Genomic DNA, 22,471 nt, shown 5'->3' on the forward strand with positions numbered 1-22,471 from the left:
TCTACATAGTCACCCATTCATACTCCACCCCTTAATTGATAAACTCAGTACCAGGAGGCCTGTGTTTAAGACAGCAGCCCTGGGAGATGGGAGGAGCAGAGATCTCTGCATTCACTGTCTGAGGATCAAATGTCCTGTATCAGACTGAGCCATGAGTGAAAACAAACCTTTATTATGTTAAGCCTATGAAATTTCTGAGTTCGTTAAAGCTTCTATTCTTAATTTTCCATACTGATTACTAAGCTAATATCACTCAGCCCTAAATCCGTTCTCCTGTATTCTACACCGAGATGCTGGAGCTGGGAGCCTTCAAACCAGATGTCTCCTTTGACATTTACTTCTTGGTCAGGTTCTGCCAACGCTAGTGCTAAAAGAAACCATTAGACAAGAGGAGAGAGAGGACTCTGTTTCTGTTAGCGTTATCCCACAAGACTTAAGTCGGCAGTGGAAGGTGGGTCCAGTTTCTAAGCTTTTTTCACACACCCTGAACTACGTTTACTGCACCAGCCCCTTCCCCCCACTTGAATATATAAGGATTGAGAAGTGCATCCCCTTCAGGAGTCTGGGTCCTAGATCTTCAGGGTCCTTCCTCTGAGCTCCAACGTTCCTTCATCAGCTGAGAAGCATCCCTCCTCAGAGTTGGGGTGCAGTTCTGAGGGGTCCCTCTGTCAACCTTTTAGGTTTGAGTAGCTCTAGTCTCCTCCCTGTGTGACTCCTCTGTATGGGTGGTTGCTACTTCTTGAAGTTACCAAACTTGTGTACCTTTCTGACATTTTCAATCTTCCAATAGCAGATTAAATAATTTTTCACATTATATATTGTTAAAATTGCCTATTTCTGTTTTCTTGACTGTACCCCAACTTTTATAACTACCCGAATACAGAAATCAGTTAGCCAGAGTCTGTGCTACCATAAGAAAAGTCTAAAATATGTGGCATTTGTTTAATGTTTAAGCAACGGGGAGGGAGGAAACTGTTTACAAAGGTAGAAAGCTATTTATCTGCATGATGTTTGGGCAAAACTACTGGCAAAATCTCTATTTGAATTAACTCAAGAGGCAGACCCTGGGCCTGCTGGGCTGGCAACACTCAAAACAGATTGAAAAACAGAACTTAATAATGTATGTTACGTACTATCAGCTACATTCAGCAAGATGTTACAGGAGAAGTGTGAGCTCAGGAACTAAGCGGCTTGTGTGAGAGCAGATCTGACCAGGAACAGAGAGAATCCGAAAGTTTCAAGGTTTGTTGGACCCAATGCCTGATTTCTTCTAAACCCCAACTGGTAGACCTGCCATTGAAGTGAGTGTTGAGTAACAAAGGTCCAATGAAAAGTTACATTTGAATAAAGTGACTCAAGGCTAATATGATTTTCAGAGCTGACACCGAGTGGACTCTCTCAGTTGAACAAAGCATCTCTGGACAAAGAGGTTAAGGATGTGGTCCTCCTGCCTGTTCTTCAAGATACGATCATGCTGAGATAGAGACATGGAGAACTGGAAATCAAGGGCAACCAAGATAGAACTCTGCTAGGCACACGGACTACCGGAAAGCAAAGAGATCAGAGCCCTAGCAGATTGCAGAGGATGGTCGTACTGAAATACCGTGATTCCAGCAGTATGAGCCTTGAAATTCCTAAGACTTAAAACAACTCTTGGTTCCATAATTTTCCCCAAACAGGAAAATAAAATATTTTAAGGCTATACAAGTTTCATTAGGTACTTTGAATGTGGACAAGGAGAATAATAGAAAAGGAAGAACTTCCCAGAGGGTGTATCCAGAGGCTAGAGGAAAGCAGGGACAAGGGAGATCTCCCAGGGAGCAGGGTCAAAGCCAATTCAAGGATCCTGTCAGGGAGACTTGACAATGTCTGTCCAGCAGGAATACACCACTGGCTTCCATGTACATTTAGTTCTTTCTCTGTCCAAATATGAGTGTTTATTGTGGTTTCCCTTTTCCTACTCCTCTCCTTCATATTGGGTATATATGTATGTTGGGAGCTGGTTGCAAAATATAAATCGTTTATTTATAGGTGATTGACCATCATCATCATTAGATGAGGACAATGAATAACCAGAGACCATGAATTTGAACTGAATCCAGTGACTGAAAGAATGTTTAGTTATCTCTCTTGGAAAATAATAGCCCTTCTTAATGAAAGAGTGGAAACGTGACATGAATGTTTGGCGACCACAAGAGTGGACTTTGGCAGAGATGTCCTTATCTGCTTTTCCTGCTCACATAGCTTCCTGATATTCACTGGCCTCCCTTGCAGTTCAGATGGGGCTATGAGACTAGGTTGTGGCAAATGGAAGGATGTCTACACACTTCAGGTTGCTCCATAATAGCTCACGCACAATGGACAGCATAGCCTTTTCCTTTCCTCAGTGACCTAAGAGGCCATGTACTTAAGAAGGCAGCATAAGAAGAGGGATGGAGTCTTTGAATAATCAGTGAACCTTTGACAGTGAACCTCTAAGGAGAGCTGCCCAGACACATGAGCTATGACATAAGAAATATTTTATTTTTCTGAGATTTGGGGGTTAGGTTACAGTGACTGAAGACTATTGCCCTAATACAGCATGCCTTACCTTCAGAAGCCAGGCTTCTAGTAATCCTAGAAGTGACACTTACTAGCTAAGTGACACTGGGAAAGTCACTTAATTTCTCTGGGCCACTACACATTTGTAAAATGAAGCTAATATTAGGTTACCCAAAATTATAAGAGAAAGTCAGGCCAAATGTTGGCTCAAGATTTTTTTTAATGGTTTTGATCTATGGTTCTATGAAATAGTAATTAAGCACTAAAGCCACTCTAATGAGATCACAGAAGTAATATTTTTATTTAAAAAATTTTAGTTATTGCATAGTACCTACAAAATCCAGCTTTATGTATAAATATTGTGCAACATGTGTATTTAAATGGTGTTAATTCATGCCAAGCAGTTTTATTGAAAACGGTAATCTACAAAAGAGCATATGACTGAGATGAAACACTGCAGATAATAATTTCAAAGAATCTATTCCCTAGAACTTTGTCCAATCACATTGCATACTTTCTTCATACCCTCAGCCCTCTCCCTACAGTCTAAGATGATGGAATTAAACAGAATTCCCATTTCTATGTTTTATCAATTGAAAGCCTATTCCTTTCCATGGTTTCTCTTGAAATTCACTCTATAATGTTTGCTCAGGACCATTGTTTTTATGTAAAATGATAGAAATTATCAAATAACTCAAAAGTAAAAAAATAAACCTAAAACCTTTGCTTATATTTAATTATATGTTCATCAACTAATAAATCAGGCTAATGAAAGTACGTGTTCTTATAAAACGGTAAAATAGCAATTAACATACAACTAACATGTCAATTTAAAACTTAGAGATTGAATGGAATTTTCCTCCCTTAAATCAAAATGAAGTATGTTGCAGCCAAAACCTAAACAAAGAACTTATAAAACTCCTTTTGCTAATGAGTTCTCTTTTCCTAATCACTGGGAAATAAAAGCTAGCTAAAGCCGAACGTGTAAACTTAACGCAGAAAACAAAACAAGAAAGAGTATATTATTGATCTGGTCTTCAAATCATTTTAGCAATTTACGATTTTATATCAAAATTATAATTTTTTGAATCCTATATATTCTAAAAATGCCTTTAAAAAGGATTCAATATAGGAAAATACAGAAGGTAGGATTCTGATTTTTCATTATTTTTGGATAACGGTACTCGTTTTCCTCCAATGATTCCATTACCGAAGTGTAGAATGCAAGGTATAAACTTTAAATATCTCTGTAAGGTCCCTGACATAACGGACGGGCGATGTCCAAAGAAACAAAAAGAAAAAAAAAATTGTTAATCTGAATTAAACTCTAGATTCTATGAAATTAAGATGTTTTTATTACTACCCGTTGATTAAGCGACGTCTATATGAGCAATATAATACATTGCAAAGCAGAGAACTATTGAGGAAGCCCTCCCCGGCCCCCTCCCCATTCCCTCCGCATCCATTCACACAAGCCATTGGAGGTACCACGGCTGCACTCACCAGTGTGGAGGTTTGCGAGGCGTCTGCCCATTCCTCTGAGCCCTCGGGGGTCCGCGTGTTGTTAGGGATCCTGCGAGGGTTACGCGCTATCGCTTCACACCAGCCCAGCATTTTCTCCTTCCTCTTATCCCTTTTCAATTTCTGAAATTCTGAAAATAATTTACATTCCCTGAAACAGGTCACTTGTTTTAGATGTCTGTTTTTGGAAAATGTACATCATTGAAATGAAATAAGCAATTTAATGTAATACCAGTGGAGGCACTTCATTTTAGCCAGGTGTTATAGGGAGGAAAAGAAGAATACGCTGACCATTAAAAACCTCAGAACCACAGGCAATGAAAACAGTACACGTCTACTCAAAGAGCCTAACGTTTTACACCTCAATTCGTGACACTTTTAGATGGTGGGAATTCCTTGCATCAGGTTCTAAGTTATTTTCAAAGATCGGTTTCTAACAAGAAGTTCTTACCTTGAGAGCTAAGAACAGACTCAGTTCCTGATATATCTACATATTTCAATATCTAAAATTTGGCATAGCTTTTCAGTTGAATGTCCTACAGATGCAGAATGAATTGAACGCAGGCCAGTGATGAACATTACTCATTCTGGCAGTGGCATGATTATCTCTCTCATAAAATTCTGCCAACTAAAGAAGGAGAAATTTTAGGGCAAGCATGGTAAAATTAGTATATGACACCCATCACCAATCTATTAAAATAATAATTTAAAAAATATCCTTACTATATCATGAATAAAAATATTCCACAACTCTTTCTAGCTTTCCAGAACTTCCCATTTAAGGAATTTTTTTGTTTGTCTCTGAAAAAGTTATATCAACAATAACTTTTAATGTAATGAAGAAAACATTGTTTCCTTGTAAAGTTTCACAGCCTAGTTTTTCCACTCCACCACCCTCAGTAATTAGAAATAGTTCATCGCAGATCTTTAGTTAAATGCATTACACTGTCAATTAAATATAAAAAATAATGTGGAGTAATTATTTTTCACAGTATCCAAAGCAATTAGCAATCTGGTGGTTTATAACATTTCAGAGGTTCAAAATAGCACATTTCATAGGACTAATAAAAGTAACATTAAGAAAGGTTGCATTAACGGATTGATGAGTTATTACTGTAAATGACAAAATACTCAAGTGAAATGGATCTTAACAATGTAAATAGGAAATTATTTCTAAAAAACTTTCATAAAAATTAAGTCTAAGATACTCAATGGAATGGCCTTTTAAATAAGACTGGCAATCTTATATGAGTGAATCATTCATCTGAGGTGCAGGAAAATGGGGAGGGGAGCTTCAAAGCAATTGTGTGAATGAGCAACAAATTATTAATGCTTGCCCTTTCAAACACATTGCTTGAGATTTTATTTGAAAACTCTGATCTGTGTAATGCAAAATCTGCATCTCCAACTAATTTGCATTCCACAGAAAGTAAATATTTCCACATTCCTGGTACACAGTATCTTGGTTAGTCATCAGTATTTAACTACATTTCTTGAAGTGTACTAACAGTAAATGTAAATGAGTAGCTTTATTCAAAAGCAGGGAGTGAAATGATACATAACGACCAAAACAGTTTAATCAAGTACAAACAAATGTCCTACTTGTAAGTCATTTGGCAATTAAAAAAAAATTTAACTCCATAATTAAATATATCACTTTAGTGCTTATAATAAAATGTTGAATTCATGCATGAATAAAAAGCATAATAAAGTAGCCCACAAAAATTATATCATCAGTACCCATTCTGGGATATGTTTTTAAAAGCAGTCGACTTCTTATTTCCTATTCAGTTTCTGAGATTAAATAAAGCAGTTTAATTTCATTTGTAGCCTTCTCTTGTGATGGTGGTGGTCATAGCTATCTTCCTCCTTATTCAGTCAACATTAATCCTTAAGTATTTCTTGAGCCTCTACTATACTGTAGGTACTGAAGTAGGCATGGAAAAGCCATAAGAGGAAGATTACTTTCATTTTTGATTTGAGTCAGATTCAGTGCAATATTCTCTAGAATTTTAAAATCCAAGCATAACTAGGATCTTCCTGACTCCCTAATTTTTGAATTTGTGAACTTATATGCTCAACTTCAAGGTGACTGTCTGCCCCTTTTGATCTTAGACGTCCCCCCTGAAGTTTGCTTGTGCAAACCATCTTTCTGAACTTGTTTGTTGAACAAGTCATCACGACAGGGCTATTAAACTTTGGACTACACCTGCTGATGTAGTATAATAAAACGTCAGCTGCGTTTTAGTTTTTTTTTTTTTTTTGCATGTAACAGACATTATCTTAATTCTAGGATGATTAACTAGGTTAAATAATTCAACCAGTTAAAATACATACTCTTTTTCCCTAAATAATGTGTTAATAATCATCATCGAATATTTACCATGGACACTGTCCTGTCTGTTGTGGGAAAACAGAAAAGAAACATGATGCATGGCTACGGCCTGGAAGACTGGAAAGCTTCTCTTTGAACTTGGACATATTCATAGGAATATTCACAAAGAAAGTTAAATGTGTGAAATGACCAGAGCAATCTAACTAGACAGCATCACTTCACCTTTTATCATATGAATGAAGAATGTGTGAGATTATAATAAAGACCTCTGATGTTTACATGACTACATCTGGACATTCACATCATCTGATAAGAGAAAAGCTTTGTCTAATGACGTGCTCAGTATAATATGCATCCACCCACTTTACTAGCTACTTTTGAGTTGAAGCATCATATCTGAAAGAAACCAATGTTTCAGTGGCCTCCAAGGAAGCAGCACAGGTGTAGGTGAGTTGAAAGAGAGGGAGACAGGGAAGAAAGGAGAGCTCCACTGCACCATCCTGTAAATTCTGTGGGGAAGAGACTGTGACAGTTGCTAAAGATAATATCTTCTTCTCTATTATCACAAAACACTCCGACTTTAGGTTACACTTCACAGCGATCTTTTTGGCAACATGGATGACAAAGTAGAAATTCCAGAAACAGTTTAGGTCATAGATTTGAGACAACTGAAGGGTTAATAATGGTGACTGCTGAGCCTCTGAAGACCAGCATTCTTCCTACACAGGTCTGGAGTGCTCATCATATTCTGAGGTGTAAGAATATGCTGTCAGTCAGAAGGGTGGGCAAATTATAAGCATTTACAATTAACCCTAATGCACTTTAAACTGTAAGTATCACTAGTAATATATCAGAATGGAAACGTGGTCATTAAGTATTCATGTCAATTACCATCTAACCATTGAACCAAGCTAATATGAGATGCAGCAATGAGCAGCTTATATAATGATCACGGGACACTGAGATTTAACTAAGCTTAATTTTTAATATGCTACCCCTAGGAGATATTTAATTTAATAAATAGAAACACAGTGCATTCTCTGTGAACTAAATTGACAACAAATTAAAATTAGGAAGAAAAAAATGCAGGGCAATTGGGTGTATGTCATAGAGAATAGTTACTTTTAATTCAGAAACATTTAGCAAACCCTTCCTTTGTGCCAGACAGTGTGCCTGGAACTATTGGTAAAGGGATTAAAGCGATCTGGAGTTCCAGGTAGGGGGGAAACTGACAAGTCAATCAACTTCTGATAGCAGTGCAATGAGTACTATGAAGACCTTGAGAACAGATGTTTGACTTAATATCAGCTGAAGGAGACCATTGATTTTGGACAACTCTCCAAAGAAAATACAATTACAAATAACTTACATGAAAATTAAAATTCTTACTACTCCAAAGGCTGCCACAACCAGCTTTGCTACACAACGCTAGGGGGCCTCCTTCCCATTGTAATCCATGTAAATGGCACTGCGCTCCAAGGGGTGCGCTCCACATAAGCGCCACGTGAGTGGCGCTCCTGCAGCTATGCTGCCTGGCGGAAAGAAAGCCCAGCCGATCTCTCTAGGTGAGCTTATTAAAATTACCTTACTGTACCCCAAAACTAATATAATTCAGCTAGTGGGAAGCAGCTGCATGGCACAGGGTGATCAGCTCAGTGCTTTGGATGGGATAAGGAGGGTGGGAGGGAGACGCAGAGGGAGGGGATATGGGGATATATGTATATGTATAGCTGGTTCACTTTGTTATACAGCAGCAACTAACACACCGTTGTAAAGCAATTATACTCCAATAAAGACGTTAAGAAAAAAAAAGAACATTTTCTTCTCACAGAAAAAAAAAACGCAGTTGCCTGCCTCTACTTTGTCTGTCTACCTTCTCAACTCTCTCCTTCCTAAAACATCGCCCGCTCCCTGCCGCATCCAGTAGAGTATAGTTAAGGGCCTGGTCAAGTCCTTCCCTCTTCACCACATACATGGAACTGAGAAAGTCTCCCCCACCTCCTCATGTACACCACCATCCTCAAATTGGTAACTTGAGGATAGTCCTTGTCTAAGAATTTGAAAGGATTTTTCAAACGAAAATTTTAGAGATTTGACTATATATTTCCTTAGCTAAGTGTCCTTAAGAAATATGTCTCAACAATGGAACACTTTCCTCACCCCGCCAGAATGAACTTGAAGATCGATCTCCATTATGAAAGAAACAACTTGCAAATAAGAGAAGGAAGGGACAGTTAAGAACATGCTTCCCTTCCTCAGTAGGCTGCAATATCTCTGAGAATTAATGTTTGTTTTTTGAAAAGGTGCGTGTATATGTGTGTGTGTGTGTGTGTGTGTGTGTGTGTGTGCTCCAAGAGTACTCCCTAGACCCTCAGAAGACTATAACATACATGCCTAAAAGTCACACCAACTGCTACGCTGGATGCCTGCGTGGCTGTTTTGAAGCGCTCACACACAACTGTGAGCTGTCCTTGAAGACATGGAGTCCTAACAACCATCAAGAACTGCCTGCTGGGAAGTCTTCAGACCAGATGGTCTTTACACTAGGTAACTATTTATTAAATTTATTGCTATGAAATGGAAGTATGTACTGAGGGCCTTCTGATTTCTATGAGAAGGGTGTGAGGTTTCTCAAATGGACAGAGAGGTTCATAGCTGCCTTCTAAGATGTGGAACACTAACTGATATAGAACCCAATAAATAACTGTTGATAATAAAATAAAGGAGAAAATAAAGAAGAGCTCTCCCCTTTTGAGTAAAGTTAAGAAATGGGAACAACCATAACGTGACTCATAGAAAAGGTTTAAATTCTTAAATGCTTTTTTGCTTGGACTATAGGAAAGATATATTTAGTACATAGTTTTCTTTTAAAAACTCTCCCTCTACCTTGCAATCCCTTTTAGAAGCAGCCATCTTTCTGTGAAGTCTTATAAGTTACTCTAGCCTTGTGAATGAAGAAATGGCACAGAAAAGGTAAGGGGCTCCTATCCGCCCTCTGTTGGGGCAGTGCAGAGAGAAGGGTTTTGAAGAGACAGTCTTGGTAGCAGTATGAGCCGTAACACTGAGGTCATTAGTAAAGGAGGAAGGGGCAGCTTCCAGGTCAGCAACCTTGGGAAAACTATAATAGCAGGGACTACTCCAGTCTTAATACAGACGCAGATGAAGGGAAGGCCACACACACATTTCCACACTTTAGTGATGGCTAAGAAGCCTCTTTATGAGAGGGTGGTAGTCACTCAACCCTTAGCACATAGGTTGGGCCAATCTTCGAGACATCAAAAGTGAAGTGTGAAGGACTTCTAGTTTCAACACTGACATGTAAAGAGTGTAGAAATCATCACTCCCATCCTTACAAAAAGATAAACCTGAACAAACTGAAAATTAATGATATTTCTTGGAACCATCAGAGAATGAAGTTGTAATAAAAAACTACTACCCCCAAATATGGAGAGACAGATGCCTACAGAGACGCATGGCCAATTTCAGAATACATGCAGAGAAGCTGCTAGAATCATAAACTGGTGTTAGCACACAGTAATTTTGATGTATTATTGGAGGCACAATATGGCCTAGCTTAAGAAGAAGAACTTCCTGGAGGCTGCATTCTTAGTGGAGGCCCCAGAGTTTCCTGGGTCTCACCACCAGGAAGCTTACCTAGATCTCATGAACAGTTGAGAAAGGTGCCACTGTGGTACTACTAAGGAGAAGGGAAGAGTAACCATCATGAAATGCCCTAGAACACTCCTATACAAAGACCTATTCTGGGCTTCCCTGGTGGCGCAGTGGTTGAGAGTCCACCTGCCAATGCAGGGGACGTGGGTTCGTGCCCCGGTCCGGGAGGATCCCACATGCCGTGGAGCGGCTGGGCCCGTGAGCCATGGCCGCTGAGCCTGCATGTCCAGAGCCTGCGCTCCGCAACGGGAGAGGTCACAACAGTGAGAGGCCCGCGTACCGCAAACAAAACATAAAAAACAAAGACCTATTCTTCAGGGAAAATATCTTAAAAGAGTCAAATTAACCTACCTGAGTGAAGGGCACTGTTCCCACTTCAGGTATTTCTAGGCTTCCTGCCTCATCTAAGGTGGGGAGGGAAGCTAAGAAACACCTGTGAAGGCCATAGCCCAGCAACACAGGCCCACTAAGACTTGGAGATTTAATCATACCATTGTAGAATACTTTCCTTCTACTCTACTTTCCCACCATACCAAAAGGGCTTCAGGATAATACTAGCAGATTATAACCGAAAGCACTGCAAGATACTAACCCTCTTGGAGGAGGAGCACATAGGGAAGGCTCAAAGCCAACAGACAAACACAGGATGCTAGAAGGATCTGAAGCATCTGGTAGTGACAGCAAACATTAAATACACCCTATTTCTAGCCAGGAAAATAGAAACGCAAAGGGTGTTTACTTCAGTTTCTATTACTTAATACAACATATGTGACTTTCAACAAAAAAAAATTAGAAAACATACTAAAAAGCAAGAAAAAAGTCTGAAAAGACATAAAAAAGCATCAGAACCAGATTCAGATATGAAAGATACTGGAATTATCAGATAGGGAAATTTAAATATCTATAATTAATGTATTAAGGGTTGTAATGGAAACAGTAGACAACAGACAAGGACAGGTGGGTGGGGTAAGCAGAAAGATAGAAACTCCAAGAAAGAAAAAAAGGGAAATGATAGAAATCGAAACACTGTAATAGAAATGAAGAATGTGTTCGACAGGCTCATCAATAGACTGGAAATGGCCAAGAGAAGTTATCAATGAGCTTGACGACAGAACAGCAGAAACTTCCCAAGAGAAATGCAAAGAGCATGAAGAATGGGAAAAAAAAAAAACAAAAAACACCAGGACATCCAAGAACTGTGGGATTATTTCAAAAGATGTAACATATGCATAACTGGAATACCAGAAGAAGAAATAAAGATAACAAAGAAGGAGAAGAAATATTTGCAGGATACAAGGTTGATATATAAAAGTCAACTGCTTTCCTATATACCTGAAGGCCTATATACTGTCAGTGGACAACTGGAATTTGTGAAAATCAATACCATTTTCAATAGCACCAAAAGAAATATTTAGGTATAAATCTAACATAATACTTAAAGAATCTTTGTGGAAAACTACAGTATCTTGATTGTAAAAATCAGAGAACATCTAAATAAATGCCAATAAATTCTGTGTTCATGGACGGGAGGACTCAATATTGTTAAGATGTCAATTCTTCCTAACTTGAGCTACAGCACAATCCCAATCAAAATTCCAATAAGCTGTTTTGTAGATATTGACAAACTTATTCTGAAGATTATATGGAGACGCAAAACACCTAAAATATCCAAGGCAATAGTGAAGAAGAACAAAGCTGAAGGATTCACGCTACCCAGCTTCAAAACTTAACATAAAGTTACAGTAATCAGGTCAGAGTGATATTGGCAAAAGAATGAACATATAAAACAATGGAACAGAATAGAGAGTCCAAAAACACTCAAACAAACTCATAGTTATTATTAATTCATCTATGAAAAAGAGCAAAGGCAATGCAATGGAGAAAAAATAGTTTTTTCAATGAATGGTTCTGGAAGAACTGGACATCCACATGAAAAAAATCAAATCTAGGCACAGAACCTTACACATTTCACAAAAAATAATTCAAAGTGGATCATAGACCTAGTTTAAATAAAAACTATAAAACTTCTAGAAGAAAACAAAGGTGAAAATGTGAGTGACTTTGGCTTCAGCAATGAAGTGTTAGATAAAACACTAAAATCATGATCCATGAAAGAAAAACTGATGCTAGCATTTATCAAAATTATAAACTTCTATTCTCTGAAAGACTTAAGAGAATGAAAACTCAAGTCATAAACTTGGAGAAAATATTTGAAAACTGCTTATCAGATAAAGGACTTGTATCCAAAATATACAAAGAGCTCTTAAAAATTAATAAGAAAACAAACAACCCAGTAAAAAATGGCCAAATTATCTGAACAGACACCTCACCAAGAGGATGTACAGATGGCAGATAAGCATATGAAACATGCTCACCATCATATGCATTAGAGAACTGCAAATTAAAACAATGAGATACCACTACATATCTATTAGGATGGCTTTGAACCCAACTGATAACACCAAATGCTGGCCAAGGATGCAAAGCAACAGCAACTCTCATTCATTGCTGGTGGGAATGCAAAATGGTGCAGCCACTTTGGTACTTTCTTACAAAACTAAATATTACCATACAATCAAACAATTGCACTTGTAGCTATTTATCCAACTGATTTGAGAATTTATGTTTCCACAAAAACCTATACACAAGTTTTTCTAGTAGCTTCATTCATCATTGCTAAAAGCCGGAAGCAACTAATATATCCTTCAGTCAGTGAATAGATAAATAAATTGTGGTACATTCATATAATGGTACATTATTCAGAAATAAAAAGAAATGAGCTATTAAGCCATAAAAAGATTCATAAATGAATCTTAAAAGCATATTGCCATGTTTAAAGAAGCCAGTCTGAAAAGGGCTACTTTATGTGTGATTCCATTTATATGACATTCTGGAAAAGACAAAACTATAGGAACAGTAAAATAATCAGTGATAGGGCAGTGAAACTATTCTGTATGACACGGTAATAGATTGTGGGATTGTGACAGTCTATAGAATTTCACAGCACAAAGTGTAAACCTGAAAATGGATGCAAATTAAAACATGTCATTTAAAAGGTTGGGAGATCCCAAGATGGAATGTGAAAAATACAGTCTAAATACGTGACAAATGTACGAAAGGACCTCACCGAAAAGCATGAGGGAAAATGTGCTGACCTAAGTACTTTAGAAATAGTGGAATCTATTAGATTACAGCAAAAAAATATTGTACATCAGCACTGTGCTCTAGTTCATATAATATTTCCCCACGGAAGTACGGGTTGACAATTCTGACACAGCTTGACAGGTATGCTGGGATTGAACAGCTAAATAAGTGGTTGGCAAGTAAGGAGGGCGAGGTTTCTCAGTGTTGGAGTGGGAGGTTACAGATAAAGAGGGGGAGAGCCTGTGCCCAGCAACAAGAGAAGCCACTGCAATGAGAAGAGAGCACACCACGGTGAAGAGGAGCCCCTGCTCGATGCAACTCGAGAAAGCCCGTGTGCAGCAATGAAGCAACCAAAAATAAATAAACAAGTAAATAAATACTTAAAAATGAAGCAAAAAGGCCATACGGTTCTAATATTTCATTGTTTAAACTTGCCATCTTCATTTCTTTAAGTTCTTAAATAACCAGTAATAATCATGGTAAGTATAAGATTTGTAAGCAAAAATTTTTAATATTAAACATATGGAAGCCTCTTTGTGGATTTCCTTTCATATATGAGGTTAATTGAACATACAGTGTCCATAATACAGTAGAATTTATTTATTTTTAACATTAAAATGATTGCATATGACCTAATCAGAATTACATTTCAGTGTCAAAAATACGATGAGTATGCTATTGTATACCCAGTCTTATTTTTATCTTGGACACTTGACCTGACTAATAATTCAGATATCGACTACCAAGATTTTTTTTTAATAGTACAATTATTTGCCACAAACTAATTTTTGAAGTTAGAAATTTTGAAGGGAGTTATTTTTACCTTCTTAGGAGAAATAAATAAATAACTACAAGAGAATGGCAGAAGAGTATGTACTACTTGTTTGGGATTCAAAAGTGACCACATTGATTTTACCCAAATTTCCAAACAAAATAATCACCACTGGGTTGAAAATAGGCTAACTTCCAGCCTCATCTCTCTAGAAATGAGGGAATTTAGTGAAAGAGTGAAATTCATAAAATTGAGTGCAATGCCTTTGAAGGATACATTTCGCTATGTGCATCAGACATGTCCACTTCCTCAAAAATTCTATTTACCAAGAGCATGAAAGTGAGATCGTATAAGAATGAAAAACAAAACAACAAAAAAGGAACTTTGGGTTTCTTGAGTAGCTTTATGAAGACATTTAAAGGTGTTTGAATAAAATATGGGTTTCCAAAGTTTTCCAGTGTGAAAACATTTTTTTATCTATCTTTTTATCATAAAAATTTAGCAAACCATTGACTTAATACTATTAATATATTTTATTATATATTATATTATATTATATATATTATATATATATTATAATATATATAATATATTATATTATATTAATATAATAGACTTAATATATTTTAAGTATATATTTATTAAGAAAAAACATTGCCATGTGAATTTTTTCTGATAAGAACTTTGTAATATATTCCAGAGATTTATATTTCACATCTTGAAAGTCATTGAAATGTCTAGGTGTTTTGCTTAAAATTTTCAAATATACAGTTTTTACCATCCTCATTGGGCCTGAAAATATAGCTTCCAGGAATACTGGTTTCTTTTCTAATTCTCTTGGTCTTTGAGCTGATTTCAAGATGATTGTGTCACGCATTACTCAAGGGAAGTTTCTGAAAGGCATATGCATTTGTAACAAGTAGCTGGTACTGAACATTTCACATGAAATATTTTAAACATTGTCTCCCTTAAAACCAAAATATGTCATTTAATGTCAATGAAATTCTGCATGGCTAACATATGAAAAATATATGAGAATATAAATACAGGGATGCCTGGATTTCTAGGTTTATTTTAGGGACTTTTATCATTTATGTAAACATAGTAAAAATTTCATAAAGTTTCCTTGTTTTGTCCACGCTGTGGGACTGTGGATCCCTATTCCTTCCCTTTCCTACATTACCAGCTGAAATTTCTATTCAATTTTTATAATCAAAGAGAGAGTTTATCTTTTTGACACTGTAACTCTTCGAAAAGAGCTTCATGTTTCTCTCTTTACATGGGCAATTAGGGAACTAGAAGACAACTAACAGTATAATTTAATATTTTCTGATGTTTCTAGTATATATTTTACGTACTTAGTGTAACCCTGATCACTTTTTAATGTTTGAACCTCATCAATGCTCAGGGTTACACTAAGTACGTAAAATGTATACTAGAAACATCAGAAAATATTAAATTATACTGTTAGTTGTCTTCTAGTTCCCTAAATGCCTACATTTTTACCTGATGTTCCAAATATATCTTTGCAGCTCACTCAAACTTCTTTTGCAAGTTATAAAGGTACATTCAGGGCTTCCCTGGTGGCGCAGTGGTTGAGAGTCCGCCTGCCGAAGCAGGGGACACGGGTTCGTGCCCTGGTCCAGGAAGATCCCACATGCCACGGAGCGGCTGGGCCCGTGAGCCATGGCCGCTGAGCCTGCGCGTCCGGAGCCTGCGCTCCGCAACGGGAGAGGCCACAACAGTGAGAGGCCCGCGTACCATAAAAAAAAAAAAAAAAGAAAAAAAAGGTACATTAAGAAAAACAGATTTTTAGTTGCAGGTATATACCAAGAATCGTTAAACTTAGGGCTCACTCACAATGAACCTCCTTCTTCACTTTCTATCTAGTCTCCAATTGTGATACTTATATAAATGAAGAGGGGCTTCCCTGGTAGCGCAGTGGTTCAGAGTCTGCCTGCCGATGCAGGGGACACGGGTTCGAGCCCTGGTCTGGGAAGATCCCACATGCCGCGGAGCAACTAAGCCCGTGCGCCACAACTACTGAGCCTGCGCTCTAGAGCCCAGGAGCCACAACTACTGAGCCCACGTGCCACAGCTATTGAAGCCCACGCGCCTACAGCCCATGCTCCACAACAAGAGAAGGCACGCAAAGAGAAGACAGCACACTGCAATGAAGAGGAGCCCCTGCTTGACGCAACTCGAAGCAACCAAAAATAAATAAACAGATAATTTTTTAAAAATGAAGAAAAAAGGCCATACGGTTCTAATATTTCACTGTTTAAACTTGCCATCTTCATTTCTTTAAGTTCTTAAATAACCAGTAATAATCATGGTAAGTATAAGATTTGTAAGCAAAAATTTTTAATATTAAACATATGGAAGCCTCTTTGTGGATTTCCTTTCATATATGAGGTTAATTGAACATACAGTGTCCATAATACAGTAGAATTTATTTATTTTTAACATTAAAATGATTGCATATGACCTAATCAGAATTACATTTCAGTGTCAAAAATACGATGAGTATGCTATTGTATACTCAGTCTTATTTTTATCTTGGACACTTGACCTGACTAATAATTCAGATATCGACTACCAAGATTTTTTTTTTAACAGTACAATTATTTGCCACAAACTAATCTTTGCCACTCCCAGAAATTACTTGTCCTTAAATATTCAGTAATATCTGGGTTTTAAATATCACAGTTTAATTGATTATAAACCGATATCCAAAATTCAAAGTGTGAAAGGTATATTAACTTTTAATAAATCACTTTTGAATTTTTTTTTCTGAGAAGCTGATCCTTGTAAGCCTCCTTGTAGCCTCCTTTTCTGTATTCATCTCCCTGCAATGTCTCTTCTCAGCTCTCCTAGTTTTGTCATCAGTCTACACTAGACTACGTCAGCAGTAACCCTGCGATATCTTGCCTGGTTCCTTACCTGCTTCCCTATCTATGAGAACTTGGTGGTTTATTTACTCCACCATCAGAGAGTCTTTTGCATTTCATGATTATTTGTTCATTCTCTGCCTCCCTACCTATGTTGAGGGTAGTCTGAGAAAGGGGTGAGGGTGTTTTCAAATAAGTCTCTTATATCATTAAGATCAAAACCAAATCATAGCACAAAGCAGATACTCAGTAATGTCAGATGAATATTGAAATAGGAAGAAGAAATGCAGGTTGTCAAAATAAAGAAAATATTTTCCATATGTTAATGAAAAGCAAAAACATTACTCAATGCTGAGCCATCTTTTAATACTGTCCACATACATTATGTATAAGAATGCCATAGGGACTTCCCAGCTGTCAGAGTGGTAAAGAATCTGCCTGCCAATGCAGGGGACGCTGGTTTGAGCCCTGGTCGGGGAAGATCCCACATGCCACGGAGCAACTAAGCCTGTGCACCACAACTACTGAGCCTGTGCTCTAGAGCCCGCAAGCCACAACTACTGAGCCCACGCACCTAGAGCCCGTGCTCTGCAACAAGAGAAGCCACCGCAATGAGAAGCCCACGCACTGCAAGGAAGAGTAGCCCCCGCTCGCTGCAAGTAGAGAAAGCCTGCGCACAGCAATGAAGACCCAATGCAGCCAAAAGTAAAAAAAAAAAAAAAAAAGAATGCCATAAAAATGTAAGTTAGAATTAAAGTCATAAAGAGAGGTCATTTTGTGAGGATATGACAAAAACTACAAACTACTCTTATGACAAATAGGAAGTTGGCACCAAACCAGAGAATATAAGATAGAGAAAACTATTCAACAGTTCATTCTCGGGCTTCCCTGGTGGTGCAGTGGTTGAGAGTCCGCCTGCTGATGCAGGGGACGCGGGTTCGTGCCCTGGTCCGGGAGGATCCCACATGCCGCGGAGAGGCTGGGCCCGTGAGCCATGGCCGCTGGGCCTGCACGTCCGGAGCCTGTGCTCCACAACGGGAGAGGCCACAGCAGTGAGAGGCCCGCGTACCGCAAAAAAAAAAAAAAAAAAAAAAAAAAAAAACAGTTCATTCTCAAAGGGAAAAATTAAAACTTCATTTGAATACATCAAAAAATTATGTCTATTATATATAGAATGGATAAACAACAAGGTCCTACTGTATAGCACAAGGAACTATATTCAATATCCTGTGATAAAGCATAATAGAAAGAATATGAAGAAGAAGGTATGTATATGTATAGCTGAATCACTTTGCTGTACAGCAGAAATTAACACAACACTGTAAATAAACTATACTTGAATAAAATACATTTAAAAAGATATGAGCTTCTGCAGAGTTCTAAATGCCACTAATTTCACCACAAAAGAGAAAAGAACATGCATGTATATACATAAGCAAATGTGTAATTTGGAACTGATTCCCTGAGAGCTAATTTTGGGTATGTGAATAGTAAGCTTTAAAACAGAATCTGTGAAGATCCATCTGAAGATAAATTTGACATTTAAAATGTATCCTGCTCCATTGTGGAAAGAAACGTTGAACTGATGATAAAAGAAGAAGGAAACTTTGTTTTTGACACAATAAAATAAAAAGGGACTTTGGTGGACTTCATATCCCTCCATAGATTGCTTGTGTGATGACAAGCAAGGAGTATTGACCCTAAGAGCCTTTTTTTTTTTCCAGAATAGGAAATAGAAAGTTCTAATATGACACTATGTCCTGCTGCCAGATTCCTGACCACACATTTTTCTGTAACATTTAACAGATCCTCTACAACATGCTAAATAGTTCCTTAAAATTTAATTCACAATGCACAAGAAATGTCTGAAGCTTTAAACAATAGCTTAAAAGGAACAAGGTCACTGTAGCCAAAGAAAAAAGGATATCTACAGAAAAACCCGGGAAGGAATTACATGATTGAGCTGAGGTATCATGCCTTATTTCCCAATCATAATCTAGATCCATGATAGCTTGATTTATGCAGGCCTAACTCGGGCTTCTGAGCAGCCAGGTGTAAATAGCAGATATCCTTTAGGGAATTTACTGTAAAGATGCTTCATGACCTTTGTCGATGGTAAATCCCAATAACAAGAACCACCCAATGGATGTGCTCGGACAAGTTGCATGCAGACTCAACGTGCTCATTCAGGAGGTTGAGAAACGAAACCCTGACCAGAGATACTGCAGTTCCAGAAAAGGCGTAAGGTCTGTCTCGGGGCCATTCATCTCTTGCTTTCTTTGATCCCAGAATTCGCCACCAAATGAAAACACAAGTTACGCATTATATGTTGCTACTGTTGAAAACTCTCCCCATATAGTTTCTGTCTGACCACTCAAGGGGAATAGAATAATCCTGAAATAGAGCATTTTCCAGCAGTTTATCTATTAAAGAACATTATAAAAGTCTATTTTGTTCAGATAAGAAAACACCAGGGCTATTAAGTAATATGAAACCAACAATTACTCTATGTTACACAATATTATGTAGCTATATTTATTAATTGCCTCATGATTTAGGTGAGTTAATATAAGACCTTGTTCAGATTTTATACTGTTAAAGTCAAGACTCTCTTGTCATTACTATATATTGTCCATGCACCAAAATTTCAAGCTGGATTTTAGTCATCAAGCAAGAAGACTGGTGGAAATAATATTGGAAATAGGCATCTTGCAAAATAGTGAACTCTCCCAAGATTGTCTTTGAATATTAGAGAAATCTTAAGCCTAAGAAATGTATTCAATACATACTCAAATACTGGTCTTGTTCTAGGAATCTGAAACTCAATTTAGTTACTGAGTCAAAGGTCCAACATATAACACTTCAGACTGTTTACCAGTCAATTTTCTGGCTAAACAGAATTTCTATGTGATTCAAGTACAATAATATAAGGGGAAAAAATTCATAATAGAACGAATTATTTTTCAATTATGTATATAGAATTTTTCTAAATTTCTGTATTATATTTAAAATGTCTTGTGGTTCCAAATGACTATTGTCATTAAGATGCATCACAAACATTTTCCATTTGAAAAGCTTTGCCATTCAAGCCAATCCTATTTTCTATTACTCTTGTCATTGTGCAAATATATTTATGACATGGACAGAACAGAGCAGAGGTGTTGCATTGCTCCCTAGTACCCAGGTTTTTGGTTTGGCTTGGTGTCGTTTGTTGGCATATTATGAATAGTGTTTTACGTACTGCAGACGGGAAACATTTTTTCAATTAATTAACTTACATGACAAAGAATCTGAAGTGCACATTTCTTCCTGATTGCTGTCACATTTACCCAACACTACAGTGAGGCAAAGTGGAATGAATTTAAAGAAACTGTCAGTCTAGAGACGTTGCCTTTCTCATCACAGCTCAGAGGAAGACTAAGGTGACTTAAAATTTTTTTAAATCATGTGTTTTCATATGTGAGAAACAAAGTACTTTTTTCCCCTTATGTATTATGGTAAGATTCTTATCCCCAGTCATATTTGAAGAGTCAGTACAAAACAGCATTATTTTTTACATGGTATGGTACAATTGGAGGTGTTTAGTGAAAGATCTTATAGGGGGAAAACTTGTTTGGGTAGAGGATAATAACAGGATTAGTATTTGACTGGTGTTACGCCTAATACTATCTATCCCAACATCAGCACTGCACTCCTTAAGTTCCTTCTTGCCCGTGGTGCTGTGTAGGGCTCATTCAGAGAACTTTAAACACAGTCTTTGCTCTCTAGAGGGCTTCACAGTAAAAGGTGTAGAAAAGTGAAAGGCAGAATAGAAGAATGAATTGACACGAAAGACACATTTTAAATTTGGTTAATTACATTAAAGTATATGTATGTGACTCTAAGAAACCACACATAGAAGGTAATAGTCACAGGATGTGCATTTGATATCTCCATGTGAATTATATGAAAACTGTATGCTTCTTCCTTTATTATATAGTTCTGTACAATACATCTTCATTTGTCAGTATTTGAGACCAGGAATTCCCAGCTAATGACTAATCCAGAATTAAATGTAGGAAAAGTTTATTTTAGACAGCTTATTAAAATGACTAATTTCATGACCTATAATGTCCAAAACAATTGAGTTTTATTAGCCAAGAAGGATATTTGATACTGGAGTTCGTTATTAATTTAGTCAAAAAGCAGCTTAAAGTATTCGAAATGAAGATGCTTAAGAGAAAATATTTAAGAGAAGTAATCCAATAAAACCAAACATTACATGGAGTTGGATGTTTTACTAGACACAGCAGAACTAAGTTCTAAATATGTCGGTGTAAGCGATATTTAATTCTAATTCAAAATAACCTTAGGTATCCTGCATTCTTCTAGCCAATACTTATGTCATATGTAAAGTGAATAAAACATTCACTGGAGCTGTCTGAGCAAGTCTATCACCTTGAACTGAAACTAAGTTAATCGCCTTCCCAAAGGGAAGACCAAAACAACACTTGATTACAGTGAAATGCCAAAGAACACTTAACTTTTCATTTACATCTACACAAGTAGACCCTTGAAGAATGGTAACTCTGTATCCACAACAGAAGATGAAAGCAGAATCTTTGCCGAGTTGATTCGAAGCTAAAAGCTCTCAGCAAAGAATATACCTGATGTTAAGAAATACTTGATAATCATGCTTTCCTTTTCTGCAATAAGAAAGACACGTTTCGGGCTTCCCTGGTGGCGCGGTGGTTGAGAGTCCGCCTGCCGATGCAGGGGACATGGGTTCCCACATACTGCGGAGCGGCTGGGCCCGTGAGCCATGGCCGCTGAGCCTGCGTGTCCGGAGCCTGTGCTCCGCGATGGGAGAGGCCACGACAGTGAGAGGCCCGCGTACCGCAAAAAAAAAAAAAAAAAGAAAGACATGTTTCTTGCTTATACATCAGAAGAGATATCACAATAATGCTATATCTTTAAGTAAAAAGATAAACATGGTCAACTACAAGTTACCTGCATTCAAAAAGTATTTTGGCCAAAACAAATAATTCATCTTTTACTTTCAAAATACTCTCAAGAAAAAAATGTGGCACTCACAGAGACAGAGTAGAATGGTGTTGCCAGGGATTGGGGGCAGGGAAGCGCAGATGTTGGTCAAAGGGCACATATTTTCAGTTATAAGATGAATTAGTCATGAGGATGTAATGTATCACACGGTGACTAGAACTAGTAACACTGTATCATACACCTGACATTTGCCAAGAGACATGTAACCATCTGCAGTAATGGATTGTGGTAACCGTTTTGCAATGCATACGTATATCAAATTGTCATCTCATATACTTTAAATATATACAATTTTGTTTGTCTATTGTACCTCAATAAAGCTGTATAATAAAATAATATATATATTTTATATATTTTTTAAAAAGTATAAAATATAATAAAATAAAGATATTCTGTACCAGAATACCAGAAATGTGTATATATATGGCCATATGTTGTGATATTTCTCAGCATTTATTTAAAAATAAGAAAGTCATACTGGAAAGACCCAATTCACTGGAAATTTTTAAAAAAATCAACTTCTTAAGGTTCTTTTTCAGGTAGTAGACAATC

At 37.3% G+C, this 22,471-nt stretch overlaps 1 protein-coding gene across 4 annotated transcripts in view; it reads right to left on the bottom strand.

The window, feature by feature from the left end:
- Positions 1–22,471, bottom strand: part of MARCHF1 (membrane associated ring-CH-type finger 1) — a gene marked incomplete at both ends in the record, with an annotated part of 462,063 nt that overhangs the window by 317,282 nt on the left and 122,310 nt on the right. Inside the window, one exon of one of the 4 annotated variants that reach the window (XM_082652935.1) lies at positions 4,045–4,185. The exons of 2 other annotated variants lie outside the window; for them this stretch is intronic. In XM_082652935.1, the coding sequence (XP_082509061.1) occupies positions 4,045–4,185 (141 nt within the window). Of the gene's footprint in view, positions 1–4,044; positions 4,186–22,471 lie in introns of those variants that run through there. One more of the 4 variants, XM_082652933.1, reaches the window with a different exon arrangement.

Source organism: Grampus griseus, assembly GCF_964374135.1.
Source record: "Grampus griseus genome assembly, chromosome: 4".
Taxonomy (NCBI): Eukaryota; Metazoa; Chordata; class Mammalia; order Artiodactyla; family Delphinidae; genus Grampus; species Grampus griseus.